This window comes from Monodelphis domestica, chromosome 4, assembly GCF_027887165.1.
Source record: "Monodelphis domestica isolate mMonDom1 chromosome 4, mMonDom1.pri, whole genome shotgun sequence".
Taxonomy (NCBI): Eukaryota; Metazoa; Chordata; class Mammalia; order Didelphimorphia; family Didelphidae; genus Monodelphis; species Monodelphis domestica.
Window position 1 is genome coordinate 340,817,486 of NC_077230.1, and position 22,934 is coordinate 340,840,419.

General features: G+C 39.2%; 1 protein-coding gene across 1 annotated transcript in view; it reads right to left on the bottom strand.

The window, feature by feature from the left end:
* The window catches only part of CAPN5 (calpain 5), a 163,474-nt gene that overhangs the window by 101,537 nt on the left and 39,003 nt on the right, over positions 1-22,934 (bottom strand). The window contains exon 2 of the mRNA XM_001377925.4: positions 15,155-15,332. Coding sequence (XP_001377962.2) covers positions 15,155-15,319 — 165 coding nt within the window. The 5' untranslated portion in view covers positions 15,320-15,332. The remainder of the gene's footprint in view (positions 1-15,154; positions 15,333-22,934) is intronic.

The following is a 22,934-nucleotide window of genomic DNA, read 5'->3' on the forward strand; positions in this document are numbered from 1 at the left end:
AAAAGTGAAAAATATCTTTTTTACATTGAATTTCCAACATGCTCTCCATTTTACAGATGAGGAGACTGAGCCAAACGTATGTAACAAATTGCTTGGTACTCTGAGATATGAACTTTAAATTACTCCACCCTACTTAGATCTTACTTTATGGTGAAGATAAAATTGTAATCTCCTGATTGAACAATGAAGGTACTTAGTTCTTACTTTATAATGAAGCAAGAACTTTAAGCTAAGTCTATTTTTAGATATTAATACAAAAAGGTGTTAAGTTACTATAAAGGGTAAATGAATCACAAAAAGGTTAAGTAACAAAAGGTGAACTTAAAGAAGCGTTAAGCAACTCAAAAGATATAATCTAATCAAAGACAATGAGAACTAAAGAATGGGCAGTCCTGGAGAAAAGCTTCTGATGTGATTGGTGAAAATTGAGAGGAGGGGACACAAGAGTAAACGGTCGATATATTTTGCGTCACTTCCTCTCTCTGGTACCTTTGGTGGAGGAGAGGTGGCTGGTAGCAGCATGCTGGGCCTTTCGGCATTTTGGCATGGCTATAGCTATTGTCCAGTTTGGTGGTGAGTTTCTGACTGAATATTTCCTCTTTTACTTTCTAAACTTTATCCTCTTAGAAGCCTCTATTCTCCTTCAGAGACCTAGTGGTGGAAATCTTGAACACCCCCTGGCACAGACCAGGCAGGAGAAATCCTATACCCTCTTCCCTCCTTCTCCTTAAAATCCTTCCCTCTATATTAATTAAAATTACCATAAATTTCCAGACTGACGGGTATTTTATTTGGGATTTTTCTCTGGCGACCAATTAATTTAGATTTTAAGTCACAACCCTAAAATTATCTTTACAGAGATACAAAAGGAGATGCTAAGAGGCAGCACATGGCATGGTTCAAAGAGCTTTTGGGTGAGAGACTACATTTTAACTTGGTTTCTGACCCTTATTACCAATGTGAACTTGTATAAGTCCTTTTCCTTATCTGGAACTTCAATTTCCCCATCTGTAAAATTACAAGTATGGGGGTCAGCTGGGTGGTTCAATGGATTGAGAGCCAGAGCCAGAGATGGGAGGTCCTGGGTTCAAATCTGGCCTCAGACACTTCCCAGCTGTGTGACCCTGGAAAAGTCACTTAACTCCCATTGTCTAGCTCTTACCACTCTTCTGTCTTGGAACCAATACACAGCATTAATTCCAAGATGGAAGGTGAGAGTTTAAAAAAAATTACAAGTGTGTAGACCAGGGGCATCAGAGTTTTTTCAAGGATGAGTCCACATTGTGAACTTGGAAATTACTCTACCTTACTCATACAGTGCCTTAGGGGAAGATAAAGTTGTAAACTCCTGATTGAACAATGAAAGTCCCCAACTCATACCTTATAGTAAAAGTAGAACCTTAAGCTAGGTCTATTTTTAGATCTAATACAAAAAGGTGTTAAGTACCTATAAAGGTTAAATTAGTACCTAAAAAGGTCAAGTAAATTACAAAAGCCAAGCTTAACAAAGAAGTATGAAGTACTCAGAAGATTTAATCTAACCAGAGAAGGTGAAAACCAAAGAAGATGAGAACTAAGAATGGGCAGTCCTGGAAAAAAGTGTCTACTGTGATTTGTAGATGTGAAAATTTAGAGGAGGTGACATGAGAGAAAAATCTCTTTAAAAGAAGGCAAAGGAACAGTTCAGGGACAATTGAATTCAGTTTGGAAAGTAATTTCAGTTCGGAGTGGAAGAGCCCAGCTTGGAGACAGTCTTGTGCCAATGGCCTAGGCCTTTTTCTACTGCTTGGCTCTACAGCCTGAGCCAGAGCAGTTTAAATTAATTAACTCTCTCACTCTCACTCTCTCTCTCTCTCTCTCTCTCTCTCTCTCTCTCTCTCTCTCTCTCTCTCTCTCTCCCTTAATTCTTTCTCTCTTTATTAATTAAAATCTCCATAAATCCCCAGCTAATTTGGGTATTTTCATATTTGGGAATTTCCCATGGTGACCACTTATTTTAGATTTTAAGTCAAAAGACTAAAATTATCCTTACAGTTTTGGCATTTACAATATGGAGAGTAAAGGGACTACTATAGACTCTCAAGTTCATACACTGCACTGAGTGTCTTTGTTCACCTGTTTTTCCAAGTTACAAGGATCCACTGGAGGGCAAGTGAAGAGGTCCTTTCTCCAGAAATGGCCACAATGTAAACAAAGGTATCAATAAAAGGCTGTTTTGGTGTTATTTTAAAATTTAAGCTTCAGGATGGTTTCAGAGAAACATATATGAACTGATCCAAAGTGAAATGAGCAAAACTAGGAAAATATTGTTCACAGTAACATAATTTTTGCCCAGTGATCAACTATGAAAGATATAGGCATTTTGATACAATGATCCAAGACAATTCCAAAGGATTCATGATAAAAAATGCTATCCACCTCCAGAGAGAGAGAACTGATGGACTCTGGTTACAAACTGAAGCATTTTTTTCCCTAACTTTCTTTTTTTCCTCCAACATGGCTAATACAGAAATAGGCTTTGCATAGTGCTACAACATAATTTGTGTATAGTCACATGTATCACTGAGATCATGAATGAGGAAGAGAATTTGGAATTCTCAAATTTTTTTTAAATGAATGTTAAGTAGAAGAAAAACATGACTTATCACTTGTGTATATTGGTATATGAGTTGGGGTTTTGGTTTTATTTTTTTTAAGTTCTGGAAATTTTTATTTAATTAATTCATTTAGAATGTTTTTTCGAGGTTCATGTTCTTTCCCTGCCCTCCCCTAACCCACCTCCCATAGCTGATGCTCAATTCCTCTGGGAGGGGTTTTGGCTTTAAAAGATTGCTCTGTTGCAAAAATGATAATATGGAAATAGGTATCAAATGATAACATTTATATAACCCAATGGAATTGCTTGTTGGCTCTGGGAGGAGGAGGAAAGAGGGGAGGGAAAGAAAATGAATCATGTAAACATGGGAAAATATTTTTTAATTAAAATTTAAAATGTAAAAAAAAGGAGAGGAGAAAGGGAGACAACTCAAAAATAAAAAGTTATTAAAAATCAGACTTTAAAATTGTTTTTATGTACTTGAGAAAAATAAAGATTTTTTAAACATTAAAAAATGAATGTGAAAACAGAAAAAATAATAAAGTTTAGGAGGTCTCATGATCAGAACTACTTTTGTGGTAGGCTACATGGATTTTTTAAAAATTAATAATTGTACTAAACATAGATGGTTTAGTATGGAACTTGACAGTACTTAAATGTTAACAGTTATCCAGTGGTTAGGTACAACTTGCTTAAAGTACAATAGCTAAAAGCTCACATTTTTACTAACTTTAAGGATTAAAAGCACTTTTCTTCTTTGTGAGGAAGGTAGCTTAGCTAGTATTACTCCTCTTTATAGAGGAGGGAACTGAGGCTCAGAGAGATAAGTGAGTCACCCAAGGTCACACAGTTAATGAGAGTTAGAGCTGGGATCTGAAACCAAGTCTTCTAGTTCCACACTTAGTATGGATTACACAGATAGTTGAATGTCAAAGCAAGACTAGCACTTTGGTCTTCTTGACTCCATTCTTGACTCCACATCAAACTTTCTATCCACTACTCCCCCTGTTTCTCGCTGGTGATATTTTCCATAAACTTCTGACATCAGAAAACTTCTGGCAGCAGTAGCTCTTTGGCTAAATCTCCATCTTTATGCCGCAAGACCCCAGGCCACAATTTTGCTCAATACCACAGACTGCCTCCTGTGTCTTCTCAAATGAGTGGAGAGGCTGATGTGAATGAAAGGGGGCTTTGTGAGAGCAGAGAGCTTCCGAAGGAGGACACAGACCTTCTCTGTGTTGTGAGAGAGGAATTATGGGGGAGGAGTAGATGACCATTTCCATGATGAAGATCTGCCTTCTTAGGATGATCGAGGATTCTGAGTTCCCCTAATTGTCTCTATACAATGATCCTTTCTTCTTTCTGGCCTTAAAGTTAGCTGGCATTTAGAACTTCTAGAATCATATGGTGTGAGGGCTGGAAGGAACCTTAAAAACATAGAATATTAAAATACAGAACACCAAACATGAGAGCAGGAAGAGAGCTTGAGAATGTCAGAATACATATTAAGTGACTAAACCTATTTGAAGCTTAGGCAACTAAGACTATAAGGTATCAAGAGTTGTGCCTGCATAAGGGAGCAAGGGGGATTTCCACACTTCCATCCAACAAAGACCACATTTCCAGGATGTAGTGGCATCATCAATTAATTAATAGAAATTAAGATACTTGATTTAATTGGAAAATGAGGGGATGCCCTTCGATTGGGGAATGGCTGAACAAATTGTGGTATCTATTGGTTACAGAATACTATTATGCTCAAAGGAATAATAAAGTGGAGGAATTCCATGTGAACTGGAACAACCTCCAGGAATTGATGCAGAGTGAAAGGAGCAGAAGCAGAACATTGTATACAGAGACAGATACACTGTGTTATAATCAAATGTAATAGACTTCTCTACTAGTAGCAATGCAATGATCCAGGACATTTCTGAGGGACTTATGAGAAAGAACTTTATCCACATCCAGAGAAAGAACTGTGGGAGCAGAAATGCAGAAGAAAAACAACTGCTTGACTACATGGATTGATGGGGATATGATTGGGGATGTAAACTCTAAACAGTCGTCGTAGTGTAAATATCAATAATGTGGAAATGGGTCTTGATCAATGACACATATAAAACCAAGTGGAATTGCGCATCAGCTAAGGGAGGGGGTGGGGAAGAGGCGGGAAAGAATATGAATCATGTGACCATGGAAAAATATTCTTAATTAATTAATTAAAATTTTCCAACTAAAAAAAAGGTACTTGATTTGAGTGTGGTGAGGAAATGCACTATTACATTACAAAGTTAAATTACAAAAACAAACAAACAAACAAAAAAACCCAAAAACAGATGAAATGGTTTCCTGAGGTGTTTTGAGATCCTGGAAAAAAAAAAGGACTCAGGAAGACAAAATGGGCTATAATGATATCTCACAATTATTCATCTCTTAAAAGCTGAGTGGCTCAGTGGATTGAGAGTCAGGCCTAGAAATGGGAGGTCCTAGGTTCAAACCTGGCCTCAGACACTTCCCAGCTGTGTGACCCTGGGCAAATCACTTAACCCCCATTGCCTAGCCCTTACCACTCTTCTGCCTTGGAACCAATACACAGTATTGACTCCAAGGTGGAAGGTAAGGGTCTAAAAAAAAAAAAGGATATCCTGCTGTGGGAGGAGTGGGAAGAGATAGAGAAATAATAGTACTAAACATTTTGTGGAGTCTCAGATTTAAGAGATCTCAAAAATCAGCCTGTCCATCCTGAACCTGAATAAGAATCCCCTCTGCTATACCCCTAACAAGTGGTCATTCAGTCTTCATTTAAAGACTTTCAGTGATGGAGAATTCACTATTTACCCTTTTATAGGTGAAAAAGCTGAGACCCAAAGAAAGAATCTGCCCTAAGCCACCTTTGTTAGTAAGTGGATGAGCTAAGACTTGAACTCAGTTCTCCTGGCTCTGATTCTAGATCTTTCCACTGTAGCACCATGCTGATATCTGACAGATAAAAATCCTTCAAGGGAAGGGGAAATGAGGAATTTTTGAATGGTACCTCATATTCTCATTCCATCTGTATTCCTACACTTTGTTGTTCAGTCACTTCAGTTAAGCCTGATTCTTTGTGACTCCATTTGGAATTTTCTTGGCAGATACTGGAGTGGTTGGCCATTTTCTTCTTCAGCTCATTTTACAGCTGAGGAAACTTGAGGCAATCTTTAGAAAATAACCTCTTCTCCAGTGGATTCTCCTGAGCCCTTGTTGAATCTGTCCCTAAAATAGTGACTGTCTCCTGAGTATCATATTGGTCAGAATATGTAGTAAATATTTCCCTTAAATCTGGCTTCTATAAACCAAGGGCCTATAATCAAAATAAACTTTTAGAGATGAACTGTGATGACATGAAAAGAACACTAGACCTTGAATCAGAAAACCTGGGTCTAAATCTGTAAAATGGAGATTTGAACCCTAGACTTCAATCCCCAGAAATCCTTGGTATTTCCCAGAATTCCCTATAATATCACCTGAGTCTCTATCTGAGCAAGATCACAATTAGTATTTAAACTGGCAGAAATGCCTACCTCTCCCTCTTCTCCTTCCTGCTTTTGCAAGATGTAGTAAGTAAGCTTTGAATGGGCTAATCAGCCCTAGGCACGTGGTTTATTATTTTATATCCTTGATTTCTAATAATCCTTAATAAACCTCATAAAATATAATACTTTTATTACTAGAGACTAATTTAATTTTTACAAATCCCAGTTCTTAAATGTACAACTTTTCTAAGCAGTCATTTCCTACTGTGTAAAACAGAAAAATTCTTATTCTTTCATTTTTGTTCTCTGGGTTGTGATGAAGAAAGTGCTTTGTGAATCTTAAAGTCATATAGAAATGAGTTCTCATTATTTGTTGTTGCTATTGTTGTATGGTGGGGCTTTTTTTTCTCCTCCCAAAGAGAGCATGTTTTAAGTGATATTCTATATAGGAACAATAGGATAATAATAAGATAAGTTTTAGAGTCCCTTCTGATTTGCAAAGCACTGTCCTTCCTAAGCCCTACTCTGTGGTCTTTAATGGTAGTGATTGGGTTTCCTAAGGCTATCCTGTTGGTTGAAGCACATGTTCTCGTTGCTTCTACCTTATAAGAAAAACTTCAATTAGGGTCCCCAAAAAAGATTCTGTCTACTTTTCATGCCCCATCAAGTCTGGGGAGGCTCATTACTAGTAGTCAAGCCATCTTGTGATGAATTCTTTGACTCTGGCAACCCAAGAAACTAAGAAAATAAAAAAAATTACCTCAATCCTGTATAGTCAGGTCCCATTCTGCATGTAGTGGTAGTGGCAGGAAAGGAGACAATAGCAGCTCCTAAGTACAATTGGCTTATTAGATTATGGTTGGTGATCAATATACTAGTAGAAAAACTCAAGCTTATCTGCTTTGGCATTCTTGCTTTACCTAGGGAGAAAGTTGTAACTTAATAGAATGATGGCTGATAGATTCCCTTTGGAAAGGAGAAAAAAGAAACCGAGAGAGTCAGTTTTATTTTCTGTTGAAAGAGATACCATTTCATGGACCATTTAGTCATCTAATGCTGCAGTGCTCATGAGAAGTATCTGCAAAAAAGACTGCCATGAAAATAATTACAGTTTATGCACCAATATCTGTTGAGAGAGAGAGAAGAAAGAGAAGAGGGAGAGGGAAAGAGAGAAAAGAGAGAGGGAGAGAGGAAAGAGGGAGGGAGAGAGAGGGGGAAAGAGAGAGAGAGAGAGATTTAGTAAAAACATTTGGTATGGGGCAACTAGGTGGCTCAGTGGATAAAGAGTCAGATTCAAATCTGGCCTACCTTGTAAAGTTCTTCTGCCTTGAAACCAATATATAGTATTGATTCTAAGACAGAAGGAAAGGGTTTTGTGGTATTTTTTTAAAGAAAAAGAAATGAAAAACGCTGAGCAAAAACAGAATAAAATCATAAAAATAAAATTATTATTTTTACTTTACTAAAATCAACCCATTGTTAACGTGAGAATCAATACAGAATGGGCTGTCTTTGTTCAACAATATCTTTGTTAGACTAAAGATAAAAAAGCTAAAAGAAAAGAGAAATTGGAAAAAGCTCCAATTTCATGTGTTTAAATAAATGACTGATATTGGAAAATGGAATATGACTCAGCACCAATTTCAATCATGAATTTCTTAAGTTCAACTTTACCGAAATCAATCATCATAGCAAGAAGAATGTCTCCATCAGCAAAAACTTTATTTCTTTACCAGGTAGAAAGCTGTCAGACAAGGTCACCACAGGTTTGGAATACAAACTCATCTATTACATACTAGAGAGAAGGTTGGTTGAAGACTATGAGCAGTATCATTTCTCAAAATGGAGAGAAATGAGGTTTTTCCTTAAAACCGCTTTAAAGACAGCTTGGCAAGAAACCCAAGCAAGCAACTATTGAGGACACTGAAGAATAAAATTGGAAGGGAAAGTAGACAAAAGAAAGGATTCATAAAGATTTTTTAAATAAATAAATAAATCTTTGAATAAATAAAAAGACTGCCATGAAAATAATTAAATTTTATGCACCAGCATCTGTTGAGAGAGAAGAAAGAGAAGAGGGAGGAAGAGAGAGAGAGAGAGAGAGAGAGAGAGAGAGAGAGAGAGAGAGAGAGAGAGAGAGAGAGAGAGAGAGAGAGAGAGAGAGGGGGGGGGGGGGGAGAGAGAGAGGGAGAGAGGGAGAGAGAGAGAGAGAGAGAGAGAGAGAGAGAGAGAGAGAGAGAGGGGAGAGAGAGAGAGGGAGAGAGAGAGAGAGAGAGAGAGAGAGAGAGAGAGGGAGGGAGAGAGAGGGAGAGAGAGAGATTCAATAAAAACACTACAATAAAACAATAAAGACACACACAGAGACACACAGAGACCCAGACACACACAGAGACACACACATACAGACACACAGATGCAGACACATACAAACCCAGATCCACAGACACACATACAGACACAAAGACACAGAGCCAGTAGAAGTAGACAGTAGAAGTTCTGCACTAAGATATGCTAACAGAGGAGCTAACACCAAAGAAAAGAAGGGAGAAATAGCTAGAATATATCAAATGGAGGCTATTGGGGAAGAGGGGAGAGAGGAGAGAGAGGAGACAGACAGGCAGACAATGAACACAGAGTCAAAACGACAGAACTTTGCTAAGCTTTCTTCCACAAAACTGCTAAAAAAAAAAATCCTAGCAATTGTACCAGACCAAATCCTGATGGGGAAATCCAGAAGTCACAGTGAGTCATTTCTCTATCTCAGGTCAGCAGAATAAGACAAGGAGGTCTGTGAAGACTGAGAATTGGGATCAAGGCAGGAGCACATTGCCCAATGCATTCCAACACTCTAGGAGAAGCTGTGAACTAGGGCAAGGAGGTCCCCGACCCATACTAGGGCACTGCAATAAGAACAGCAACTTACTAGCAATTTTGTTACCCACAACCCCAGTACTGGGACACAGGCTTAGAGGGGAATGAGGAGATCTATGTAGAGGTTCACAGACAGGGAGGCTCTGGGCCATTATACAACTACACCCAGAAAGGAGGAAGTTCAGAAGAAAACAGAAATGGTGGTACAGTTCAGATACCCACACAAAGAATGGGGTCTCAATTCCAGTCTCTACCCCAGGCTGCAGAAAAAGAATCAGAGCAAAGCCAAAAGGGGAGCATATAATTCAGTCATAACGAACCAACAGAGCTGTCTGACTGAGGAGGAGTCCAGGAGCAGTCTATTCTTTTTTTTTTAATAGTATTTTAATTTTCCCCCAATTACATGTAAAAAAACTTTAAGCATTCATTTTCTTAATGTTGAATTACAAATTCTATCCCTCTTTCCCTTCTCTGCCCCTCCTTGAGAGTGTTAGCAATTTGATACAGGTTGTACATGTACAATCATCTAACGCATATTTCTATATTAGTCATTTTGTGGGAAAAAAACTCAAAACAAATAAAATGAAGAAAGTGAAAGATAGTGTGTTTTGGTCTGAGTTCAGACTCCATCAGTTCTTTCTCTGGAGACAGATGGCATTGAGTCCTATGAGATTTGTCTCAGATCATTATATTGCTGAGAATAGCTAAGTTATTCACACTTGTTCATCACACAATATTGCTGTTACTGTGTACTATGTTCTCTTAGTTCTGCTCACTTCATTTTGCATCAGTTCATGCAATTCTTTTCCAGATTTTTCTGAAATCCTCCTGTTTATCATTTCTACAAGCAAAATAGTATTCCATTACTATCATATACCACAACTTGGTTAGTCATTCCCCAACCGATGGACATCCCTTCAATTTCTAATTCTTTGCCACCACAAAGAGCTCCTAAAAATATCTATGTACAAATAGGTCCCTCCACACCAACTTTTTAAACTCTCTTTGAGACCCAGACCTAGAAGTGGTATTACTAGATCAAAAGGGCTTGAATTGAATTTGGAGAAGTTCCAAACTGCTTCCAGAATGGTTGTATAACAGTTCATAACTCCATCAACAGTACATTAGTGTTCCAATTTTCCCACATCTCCTTCAACATTTATCATTTTTCTTTTCTGTCATATTCGCCAATATGAAAATTACCTCAGAGTTGTTTTAATCTGCATTTTGCTAATCAATAGTGACAGGGTATTTTTATACATCTCTAGATAGCTTTGATATCTTCTTCTGAAAACTATTCCCAACATCCTTTGACCACCTATCAATTATGGAATGACATCATCGTGTAAATTTTACTCAATTCTCTATATATTTGAGAAATCAGGCTTTTCCAGCTCCACATTGTAGGCTATTGAAATATTTTAAAATACTGACTCGTTATGGTAACTCAGCCTCCTCATTTTTTAGCATGTGTAAACTAATAAACATGCCATCTATTTAAAAAAAAAAAAGAAATTAGGCTTTTATGAGAGATACTTGCTGTAAAAATTGTGCCCAGCTTTCAGTTTTCTTTCTAATCTTGATTATATTGGTTTTATTGGGCAAAACCTTTATATAATCAAAATGATCTATTTTACATCTCATAATGCTCTCTATCTCATTTGGTCCTAAATTCTTCCCTTATCCATAGATCTGAGGGGCAAACTATTCTATGCTCCCATAATTTGCTTATAGCATCACTCTTTGACTAAATCATGTACTTATTTTGACCATAGTCATCTATTCTTACACAGACTTAAACACAAATTAAGAATTTGTAGAGCCCAGGCCACAGAGACAGCAATCAGATTTTGCCTGGATCGCTCACTTTGGGAAAAAAAGAAAGTTGTCAGGTCCCTAGTCTGTCCTTAAGATCTTATAATAACACAATACTCAATGCACTAAAAAGGAAGAAAAAAGATCAGATCAGGCCTTTTTTTCCAGAAGTAAAACAGAGCTCAACCCCAACATCAAGTCCAAAGTCAAGATGTAAGCTAGAAGAATGAGCATAGAATAAAAGAATCCCACCATAAAGAGTTATTAGGGTGACAGGAAAATTCAAAACACAAACTAAGAAAAATGTCTTTAAGTAAAGCCTCAGAGGAAAGCATAGCTTCAGTACAAACTCAACTAGAATTCCTAGAACAGATGAAGCAGGAGTTTAAAAAAAGTTTTCTTGTAAATGGAATTAGAATGCTAGAGGAAAAGATCAGAAAAGAAATGAGAAATATGGAAGAAAGAATTAAAAATGAAATAACAAAATGGTACAAGAGGTATAAATTCTTGTGCAAGCAAAAAACTCCTAGAAAATCAAGTAGAAGCCAATGATTCCCTGAGGTAAGAAGAAGTAATAAGACAAACTTTAAAGGTTTAAAAAAATAGAATAAAATGTAAGATATCTCATGACAAAACAAGTGACCTGGAAAACAGATTGAGGAAGAAAAAATTAAGAATCATTAGATTATTGGAATGTCTTGACCAAAACAAACAAAAAAGTCTAGGCATCCTAGTTCAAGAAATCTTAAAAAAAAATTGCCAAAATCTCTTAAAACCATTGAAAAAAGTGGAAACAACAAGAATTGTGTCACTTCCTGAAAGAAAACCCCAAAATGAAAACTAAGAACATCATAGCCAAAATACAGAGCTTCTAAATAAAAATTTTAAATACTGCAGGCAGATAGAAGTAATTCAAGGAGCCAATATCACATATGATTTGGCAGCTACCATCATAAAGAACAGGAGAGTTTGGAACACAGTATTCTAGAAGGTAAAAAATGGGGGCTCTTAGTCAAGAACAATTTACCCAGGAGGCAGCAAGGTGGCCCAATAGATTGAGAGCCATGCCTAGAGATGGAAGGTTCTGGGTTTGAATTTGGCCTCAAACACTTCCTAGTTGGGTGACCCTGGGAAAATCATAGCCCCCATTGCCTCGCTCTTAACACTCTTCTGCCTTGGAACCAGTACCTAGTATTGATTCCTAGACGGAAGATAAGGTGTTTAATACATACACACCCACACCCACATACACACACACATGCATGCATGCACACATGCATGCACATATAAAAAAAGAATAATTTATCCAGAAAAACTAAATATAATGCTACAAGGTGGGGAGGAGGAAATGAACCTTTAATGAAATACAGACTATCAAGCATTGCTTATTGAAATACCAGGGCTGTGTCAAAACTTTGAAATTCAAACACATATTTACAAAAAGGTAAATGTGAATGACCAAAAGGAACTAAACAAGGATAAAGTACTTAAATTCAAATATGGGGAGAAGATGCCTCCCCTCTTGACAAAAGGGTTCAGAGGGCAAGTCATTTGTCTTTGTTTCTCAGTTGTCTCATCCATTAAAATAAGCATAATTATATTTGTAAGACCTATCTTCCAAGGGTATTGTGAGGACTCTCAAATACTCTAAAATATATCTATGATCTCAGCAGTGTTAATATTTCCTCCTACAAATGATACAGATCTTAATAGATCTTAGCCCACCTACTATATCTTGTTCATTCCCTGCCAGAAGTTCTGGGGTGCTTCCTTGCAATCTGATAATGGTAGAACTCAGGACATCTGTTTTCCTTCCCCCTTTTCATGTAGCAAATTTTACTCTATCTTTCTACAATCCCTTATTTGGGATGGATTGCAGCCTGCTCGTGATTGTCATGCCCTTCTTAATTGCCATGTTTATTTTCAGGTACTGTGAGACTGTGTATTACGCAGTTACATAATAGAAGTAGTATAATATAGATATAATGAGCCTTAGTTCCAAAGAGATCTGGATCCATTAAAAGAATTTTCCAGTTTCCCAAAGGCAATATGACTTATTGTTTTCTTTCTCTGTAATTGTGGATCCAACTCCTTATCTATATGTAGTGTCTGTCCGAGAGATCTATAGGTTGTCCCTCTAAAAGCATATCATAATGTAGATAACAGTTATTCTTTAAATCACTTGGTTGTTCCTGAGTGGGTAGTTAGGTCAAAATCTTGGGTGGATATAGACTTCATACACATGAATCTGCATTGTTCTGGGATTTATACAACCAATATAGTAGTACATGAAAACAGATGGATCTGGAGGAATTCACCAATTATAATAGTTCTTAACCTGGAGTTCATGAACTTGGTTGCTGTTGTTGTTTTATATATATATATATTGTGACCTGTGTTTCAACCTAATTAGTTTCCTTTACAAAGGAAACTAGGTTTTATTTTATGCATTTAGAAAATATGCTGAAATTGATAAGAGGAATGAAAAATTAAAATATCTCCATGATACCACCTCACACATTAAGTTGGATTACTTAACAGTTACCTGGGTTATTTCTTTCAAAGAATCTCTCTTAATTTTTGACATATTCATGGGAGATATCTTGTTAGAGAAGAACCTTTTAGACAGTTTTGCTCTCTTGAAGCAAATGCTTTTTAAATAGTCAACAAACAGTAAGCATGGAGGGGGTGGTTGTACTGCTTTTATCTTTCAATTTTGTGATATGATCTATTATGGAATATCTCTCATGAGGGTCTATGTTTCCTTATAATATCAAAATAACATTAAGGTTCATCTTGATGTGTGTGTAGAATATTCTCATAAAAATTTTATGTAGATGGGGAGGCAGGTATATAAATCAACAGATATTAGTGTTCCCTTGGTTCCCTTATTAAAAATTGTATTTTCTTGATTATTTCATGCCTTTGATAGATCTCCCTCCTTTTGATAAGCTTGAGAATTTGTCACCTCTAGGACTTAGCACTAACTTTCTATATGTAAATTTTTAAAAATTATTTTTAATTATATTTTATTCCAATAAGCAAAAATCTACCTTTCCAACTCTATGAACTCAACCCCCCCATCCCCACCCCATCTCGAAATTGAGAACACAAAAAAAAAAAACCAAAACCCATTACAAGTATACATGGGTCAATCAAAACAAATTTCCACATCAGTCATGTGCAAAAACAATGTCTCATTCTGCAGGGTCCTTCACCTTTCTAACAAGAGGTGATTAGCAAGTTTCATAACTCACTAAGAAGAGTTCCTAATTCATTCAAAGTTGTTTGCCTTGACCATATTGTTACATTGTTTAATTTTCCTGATTCTGTTCATTTCACTCTGCAGCAATTCATACAAATCTTCCTGGGTTTCTCTGAACTCCTCTCTACCATTTCTTATGACACACAGTATTCCATCACATTTTTATACTGTAATTTATTCATCCACATAAAGTTATGGGTGCCCTCTCATATTCCCATTCTTTGACACTTCATAAAGAGCTATAAGCTTGGGATCAATCCCTTCCTTAATCTTCCCCCTTCTAATTCACCTTTCCCTTTCCTTCCTAGTTCCCTGTTGAGCAAAATATATTTCTGCATCCAACTCTGTGTGTTTTCTTTCTTCCTTGGATCAATTCAAAAAGATGAAGTATCAGTTGCTCTCCCCACCTTCTCTTCCTTATTTATATGGACATTTACTTACACAAACGTGCCTAGGTGGCAAAGGGTGTAGAGTGCTGGGATTAGAATCAGAAAGGCTCACCTTGGTGAGTTCAAATCTGGCCTCAGACACTTACTGGCTGTGTGGTCCTAGACAAGTCATTTAACCTTGTTTGCCTCAGTTTCCTCATCTGTCAAATGAGTTGGGGAAGGAAACGACAAACTGCCAGTAAACTCTTCCAAGTAAATTCCACACCAGTAAATTCACTCCAAGAAAACCCCAAATGGGGGCATCAAAGTCAGATACAACCGAAATGACTGAACGACTACTTACATATCCTGATTATGTCAGAGAATTTTCCTAACCTTCCACTCCCTTCTCCTCCAACCCAAATCTATTATTTTCACCCTCTCTTTCCATTCTTCTCACAAGGTCATCAAAACATTTCTGTGAAAAGTCATCAAAACATTTCTGTGAAGTGGGCAAAGAACCTGATGATGCTCTCATCCAGCTATAAAAGCCAAGGCTTTTGATTTCAAATGTAATGTTTTTGCCATTAACCCTTGATCTTAAATTATTCTCTAAGCAAAGTCTCAACCTCAGCACGGCAGAGCTGGGATGGAATTCGCAAAGATCATCACCCACTGTTTGGTAGTATGCTTGCGCACTCTACCCAACTCTGATTCTTCCACCAACCTTAGGTCGTCTCCACTGGACATCTTGCCGCCGGGTACCTGAGTAATAGAGGGATTCATCATTGGCTGGGAAGGTAGGGTCCTCAAAGAGCACCTTCCTCTTCAGACAATCTTTCTTCAGGACGTCATACCTTTGGTTTTCATATGGTTTCACAGAAGAAAACATCGTTTAGGTCAGTCTGAAGGGAAGATAAAAAACAAAAAAGACTGAGATGAGGCCAAAAGAAAAATGGGTACAAAAAAAGACTAAAAAAGTCCAATTTAAAGAATATCTGTTTTATACCATCTTAGTACATCATTACCTCTCTTGCCTCACACTAATTCTTACTGCTTAAACTAGTCTGGGTCACTCCTGAAGCTATGAATTTAGTCACTAATCCTGAGCCCTGTCTTCAAACCAGAAGGGAAGCATTGTAGAGGAGACAGAGGTTGGGATCTAGAATCAAAATATGGAGGTATTTGAGTATCTTCTACCACTTACCTATCTGACCAATTGCAGGTAGTTTTGCAAGTAGTTCCTCTATTTCCTCTTCTATAAAATGAAATAGTTGGACCATATGTCCTCTAAGATCATCTGAAGCTCTTAACATTCCATGATACTACCTCTCCTACCTTTTCTCCCATTACTCCTCAACATATAACCCCATCAGGGTTTTTTAAAAGTCCTTACCTTCTGTCTTAGAATTGATACTGAATATCACTTCTAAGGTTGAAGAGCAATAAGAGCTAGGGAGTGTGGGTTAAGTGACTTGCCCAGGGTCACACATCTAGAAAGAAGTTGAGTCCAGATTTGAATCCAAGTCCTCCCACCACCAGGTCTGGCACTCTATCCACTGACTCGCCTACCTAACCCACGCCAATGCTGCACTGATATAAGCAGATCATTCCCACATCCAGCATTGGCTCCAGCCATCACCTCTCCCTCTCATAGTATTGACTATATCATACCAGTCACGCAGCATTTAGTTCTATCTTTTCTTACTTAGTTGTTATTGTTGGGGTTAAAAATAATGATAATACTTTATGTCCGTAACAATTCTAATCACCATGATTTAATCAGAATAAATTCTTCCTTTACCACCAGAGATCCCAATACCTCCACACATTAGCAGATAGCTGGCCTCAGAGCTGGAAGAGATCATAAAGATCATATATGGCAAATCCCCCCCCCCTTTTATAGACAGGGAAATTGAAGACCAAAAAGGGGAAGAGAGTTAGCCAAGGTTATATAGGATAAAACAAGGATCTGGACCTACACCTTCTGACTAAGTCCACTCTTCTTCCAATTTTACCACTGCTGGGTCCAGAAAAAAAAATCCATTAGCTTGTGATGAGCCTTCTAGAGAAGAATCTCTATATCCTGCTTCTCAGATAAAAGCCTTTAACAACCCAAGGCTACTTCTACACCAAATGAAAACTCAAGCCAAGAATACCAGTTAATAGCCAATATTGCCAGTGTACTCCCACTACCATTTGCAGAATGCTTTCTCCTATACTGTCTCATAACATGCTCACAGAGCAGACCTCTAAGGATTCAGAGAGGGAGTCTGATCTAAACTCCTTCCATGGACACAAGAGGATCTGTGGGGGAGTCTGTGGAGGTTAAGGTTCAGGTCTGAGGTTGCACATTTTTTTCACTCTTCATTTTCTGTCTTAGTAACAACTTTAAGACAGAATGGCAAGGGCTAGGTGATCAGGGTAAAGTAACTTGCCCAGGACCACACAGCTAATGAAGTCAGATTTGAATCCAGGTCCTTTAGATTCCAGGTCTGATAATCTATCCATTGTGCCACCTAGCTGTCCCTAATTGCACAACCTCTAAATAACAGAGCCAGCATTTGACCCCAAGTTCTCTGATTCCAAATCCAGAACTCCATCTTTTATCATACTCCTCACCAACATATAAATGAGAAAACTGAGGCACAGAAAGCTAAGATCACAAAGGTAAGAAGAATTGGGATTAGAACCCAGGTCACAGAATAGTTGAACTTTACAGCTGGAAGGGCTCTTAAATACACCTTCCTCCTTGGATGTCCTGACACAATAGTGTGTCTGTGTCTGTCCCTCTCTTATCAGATCTCCCCTGGCATTCCAATTATTTGGCCATGCTTTGTATCTCCCCACAAAATCTTGAGTTCCCTGAATGCACAAAGTGTATTTTATTTCTCCTTCTTCCTACCCTCCACCCTACCCAAACAGAGGAACGATACCTATTCACAGGACTCAGTGAATGAATCAACAGGACAAATCCTATATACCACAAGCTAAAAGGTGAAATTCCATCAGGCTCAGGTGTCTATGGAAGGTTCTATGGAGAAGGATCTTGAGCTGAGCCTCAAAAGTCAAGCATAATTTGGAAAGCAACTGGAGAAAAGTGAATTCTAAGAGAAGTGGCATCACCAATGCCTGGAATCTAGATCTAGACAGAACCTTAGAAGCTCTGGGGTCCAACATCTTCATTTTTCAGATGAGGAAACTGAGGCCCAGGGAGCATGAGTGACTTGCCTTAAGCTACACAGATAATAAGGATTAGGGGGAAATCTCCAACCAATTTTGATTATTCCAGTCCATGAGGTTATCTCCACTATACCATTAAACAATCTGAGAAGGATAAAAGACTTCCTAAGAATCAGACAATATTGTCAATTGGATGGACAATATTGGCAATATTGATCAATTGATCTTTCCCACTGGTTTTGAACTCAACCAGTATTCCTTTCAGAATTCATTAAGCTGGGGGAGTCAGTATAGTTGAAGCATCTGAGTCCTGCACTCAGCTAAGTGGGAGACAGAGACCCTAAGGCAAAAGTTTTCCTGCCTTTAAGGAGGACTCATAGTCTAAGAGAGGATATCTAGAGTGGGGACCTCAAAGAAGCCAAAGTCATTTGCTGAATCCTGAGCTCTTGCCAGTCATCTTGACTGTGTCTTGCCAATGGACTTCTATGATTCTGGAAAGGAGAGTGAGGCTATGACTTTGCACCACTCAACCTCACTTAAATCCAATTTATCTGGGGCAGCTAGCTAAGTGGCTCAGGGGAATGAGAGCAAGGCCTAGAGATAGAAGATCCTGGGTTCAAATCTGGCCTCAGACACTTCCCAGCTGTGTGGCCCTGAACAAATCACTTAATCCCCATTCCCTAGCCCTTACCACTCCTGCCTCAGAACCAATACTTAGTATAGATTCTAAGACAGAAGGTAAAGGTTTAAAAGAAAAAGAAAGAAAATGCACAGTCAGGAGATGAAATGTCCTGGGTGAGGAACAGCAAGGAGTCAGTATTACTATTATCACAGAGTACAAGGAGGGAAGTAAGATGCAAAAAGACTAGAAAACTAATTAGGAAAGACATTGGGAAGGGTTTCAAACACCAAAGAGGATTTTAAGTCTGATCATGGAGGTAGCAGGGCAGCCCTGGAGTTTATTGAACAGATGGGGGACATAATCAGATCTGCATGTTAGACAGATTATTTTGACACCTGAGTGGAGAATGGACTAGAGGGGGCAGTGACTTGAAGCAGGGGGACCCACCAGCAGGTTGTTGCAATTGTTCAGATGAGAGGTGACAAGAGCCTATACCAGTGTGATGGGTGTATCAAAAGAGAGAGCAGGGACTGCTAGGTGGCAGCTCTAAGACAGTGGCACTATTGGTAGGGTCTCACAATTAAGTGCATGCAGTAGGCACTTAATAAATGTTTTTAAGTTGTTGACTATAGAGTCAGAAATGAAAGGGACCTCAGAACACAGAATGCTACATTTACAAAGAGCCTTAGAATATAGACATAGTGGACTAGAGTTAAAGGGGTACCAGAATATCAGACCTGTATTTCATTTTCCAGGTGAGGAAACTGAGGCCCAAAGGTTTGAATTCACTTGTCCTAAGAACTCATCGCTTACAAGTGGTAGTGCTAGGACTCAAATCTAGAAAAGAAGAATTTGAGAGAAAGAATTTGTTCATCTGTGTAGGATGAAGATGGGATTAACTCTCCCCTGCCCACTTTTAGATTTAATCACCAGAAGCTTATACACCCTCACTTTACGCTTAAACGAGGGGAGGTCTGCACCCCAAGTGCTAAAGTGGGTGACAACTCAGAAACAACTGACTTCCCCCTGGGCAGTCCTAAGAAAATTCTAAAACTGCAACTGGTCCCCATAAAGTGGAAGGAAGGCACAGGAAGTGATGCAAAGAAGGGTATTTAAAAGTAGTTGCAACTTCCTGTGACCAGGTCTTTCTCCTTCGAACGTGGCCTTGGAGGAGCTCTGGCTTGGGACCTTGAACTGCTTCTGGTAAGACTGCTCTTGGATCTTCTCTTTGGACTACCACGTGGGTGAGTGAAAAGGCTGCCTCCTTTCCTGGCTCCTGAAGGGACTAGCTTCTGGAGAGGCCCCCTGTCTTGGAGGAGGCCTTGTGGCTGGAAACCTTGCCTTATTCACCACTGACCCATAGTCCTCTGGTGGACAGTTAATGAGCCCTGCCTGGTTCGAATTGGGCCGGAGTAATTATCTAGTGTGATAGGATAGATACCTTCTCTACCCTCTTTCTCATTTCACTACTTTCCCTCTTTCCCTCTATTTTAGAAATAAATACTGCTAAAAAGTCATTTGACTTCAGCTATATTAATTTCAGCAACCACATTCTCATATATTTAGTCCAATCTTAATTTTAACTCTTACAAGGAGAAGGCAGACTCTTAGAAATAGGGGCATGGCTTCTTGTCTCTGTGGGTGATCTAACATGCACTATCATGGAACATTTTAACTTTTCAAAGCCATGAGGTCCTACCCCTTTGTTCTGAACATTATTCAATTAAATGATTTCTGAGATTCCTTCTAGTTCTGAATCTGTGGACCTCTGATTTGTCGAAGGCCATACTGTCACAGGAAGTATCTGAGCCAAGTCTAGAACCTTGACTCTGGAACTCCAACAACATTCCACATTCTTGTGTGTGAGAGAGAGAGATCAAAGAGTTTGTTTATGGACTCAACTTTGAAGCAACTTAACAGTCTAAATCAATGCAAGATTGCAACAACAACTAGGAATGAGGAAGGTCAGCCTGAGAGGAATAATCAGAGAAGAAATCCTGGAAGCCAGATTTAGAAGAAAGGCACAAAATGATGAAGGAGGAGTAGATTATGTGCTCACAGGGCAGAGCGACAAATATGAAGCTGAGGGTGGTGTGGGGAGAAGCAGCAGGAGAGTAAATGAAAGCTAAATCAGAAAGCCAAAGCATCTAGGTGTCTCAGTGGTTAGACAACCAAGCCTAGACAGGTAATTCTGGGTTCAAATATGACTTTGGATACTTCCTAGCTATGTGACCTTAAGCAAGTCATTTAACCCCAATTGTCTAGTCCTTACTGCTCTTCTGCTTTAGAGCCAATTCTTGGTATCAATTCTAAAACAGAAAGTAAGGGCTTAAAAAAAATAAGAGTGCTCAGCAAACTCAATCAGCAGATGCATAGGCAGCCAGGATCTCCAAGCTAGGTTATATTTGAACTCCTTTGCCCTCAGTGCCTTTTCCAGATAGTGGTGGAACCCATGGCAGGGATGGGGGTCTACCATCAGGAGGTACACACAGTACTGCCCATGTGCTTAGGTAGAAGGTTGTAACTGGCCAAGATGAGTTGGTTGCCAGCTAAGAAGCAAGGCCAGGTCTGAGTGATCTTGGGGTACCAACTCAGCTCAGGCTCTGGGGTTATGTTCAGATATTGATTGGATTTCACCAGAGCATGAAGCAAGGGCTCATATAAGCTTTCATCCTGAGCAAGAGAACTGTATTTGATGAAATCTGAGAACTTATGGAAGACATCACCACCAGTTCTTAGACCCTTACATGGAGGAACCAGGCTGGGGAAGTTGGATGGCTCCAGTGTCTCTTCCAAGAACTCTTCAATCTGGACGGTATCTACCTCGTCTTCCCTATCATACAGCAGTATGGGCCACTGGGAGCAGGGAGAAAGTCCTTCAGCACTTCCAAGGACCTCTTGGTGTCCACAGAGGAAAGATTGAAGGGAAATTCTTTGAGTAGTAGCGATCATGAAGAGAAGATGGCAGAAGAGACAGCTCCCTACACTCTCACCATCTTCACTGGCCTTGACAAACAGCTGGAGTCTGGGAGTTCACCCATTTAACCCCTGCCTACCTCCATGCTGCCCATCCCCAAACCGATGTGGGACATCTCAGGTTGGTAGTTTTCCAAATTCTGATTGGAAACTTCTAGGGACAGTGTCCTATCCATCACACCTGAGGTTCTTGTCCTTTGTTGCTATAGGTCCCTTAGGCCTATAGGGTTTTCCTGGCAAAGGTACTAGAGTGGGTTGCCACCTTCTTCTCCAGATCATTTTATAAATGAGAAAGTGGAGGAAAATAGGGTTAAGTGATTTGCCCAGGGTCATATAGCTAATAAGTGTCTGAAGCCAAATTTGAATTAAGGAAGATGAGTCTTCCTGATTCCCAGGCCATGCTCTATCCATTATGGCATCTAGCTACTATAATAATAATAATAATAATAATAATAATAGCATTTATATAGTGCTTTAAGGTTTAAAAACTGCTTTACAAATATTACCTCATTTGATTCTCACAATAATCCTAGGAGGTAGATGTTACTATCCTCATTTTACAAATGAGGAAATTCAGGCGTAGAGAGATTAAGAGATTTATCTAGTAAATGTCTGAGGCTGGATTTGAACTCAGGTCTTCCTGTCTCTAGGCCCAGCACTGTATTCACTTCCATGTATTGACTGCCAAAGGGGTCCAGAACACAAAAATCGGTTTTGATTTGATGGAATTTATTGAAGGTCACACAGCCAGGAGGTCTCTGACAGGAACTTGGATCTTCCTAACTACAGATCTTTGGTTCTGGTGATTGAGTTCCAAATCTTCAAAACTCTCTAGCCTTCTTCTGGCTACATTATCTTGCTCATATGTGAATTCTGAAGAGTCTTTCACCAATATCCCATTTTAATCTCGACTTTCCAGAGTCCGCCTCTCCTCCCTCTTTCTGGCAACCACAACATCTGCCCATCTCCTTAGAAATCATCTAGCCCACCTTCACCATTTATAGATGAAGACTAGAGAAGGGAAGCCATTTAGCCCAGCTGTCAGTGCTCTCGCCACCCCAACCTGGGCTTTATCCATAGATTGTCTTATGTACTTATCTGGGTCTCTATTTCTCCCCACCAAACCTAATGTAAGCCCCTTAAACTGCTTCCAGATGGAAGAGACCAGAGACGGAAGGGGCCTTTGAATGCAGAATTCTCTCTCTACTTCCTGGGGCACACTATAAAAGTCCCGAAGAAATGGGAGGAATGATTATGCTGGAGAACATAGAAAGGTCTCCTGACTCACAGTTGGGAGTTGTTTCCACTGCACCTGCTGTGATCATGTCTGTAAACAAGCCATACCTTGGCGGCACAAAGGTAAGAGATGATGAATGTCAGCTTGGCAAGCTGAGGGCTGGAATCTGGCCTGACCCCGCCCTTCTCTAACCTTTCTGAACTACAGAGTCAACAAGAGGAAAGTTCAGCATCTCTAGAGGCAAGGCTTGACCTTTCAGAGGTCCATCTGGGCAGGGGCCCCTACTCTGCCCCAGGCTCTCCTTCTACAGAACAAACACAGAGTGGGAGATATTTAGGACCAGGGAGGTTCTTAAAGCTAAAGAGATACTCACACAGTTTCAGTCATTGTACTCCAGGCTCTTGGTCATCCAGCCCGGGTCACTGATTCAACAAACATTTGTTGAACCCTACTGCCATCGATTTCTCAAACAAGAGCTCAGTGCTTACT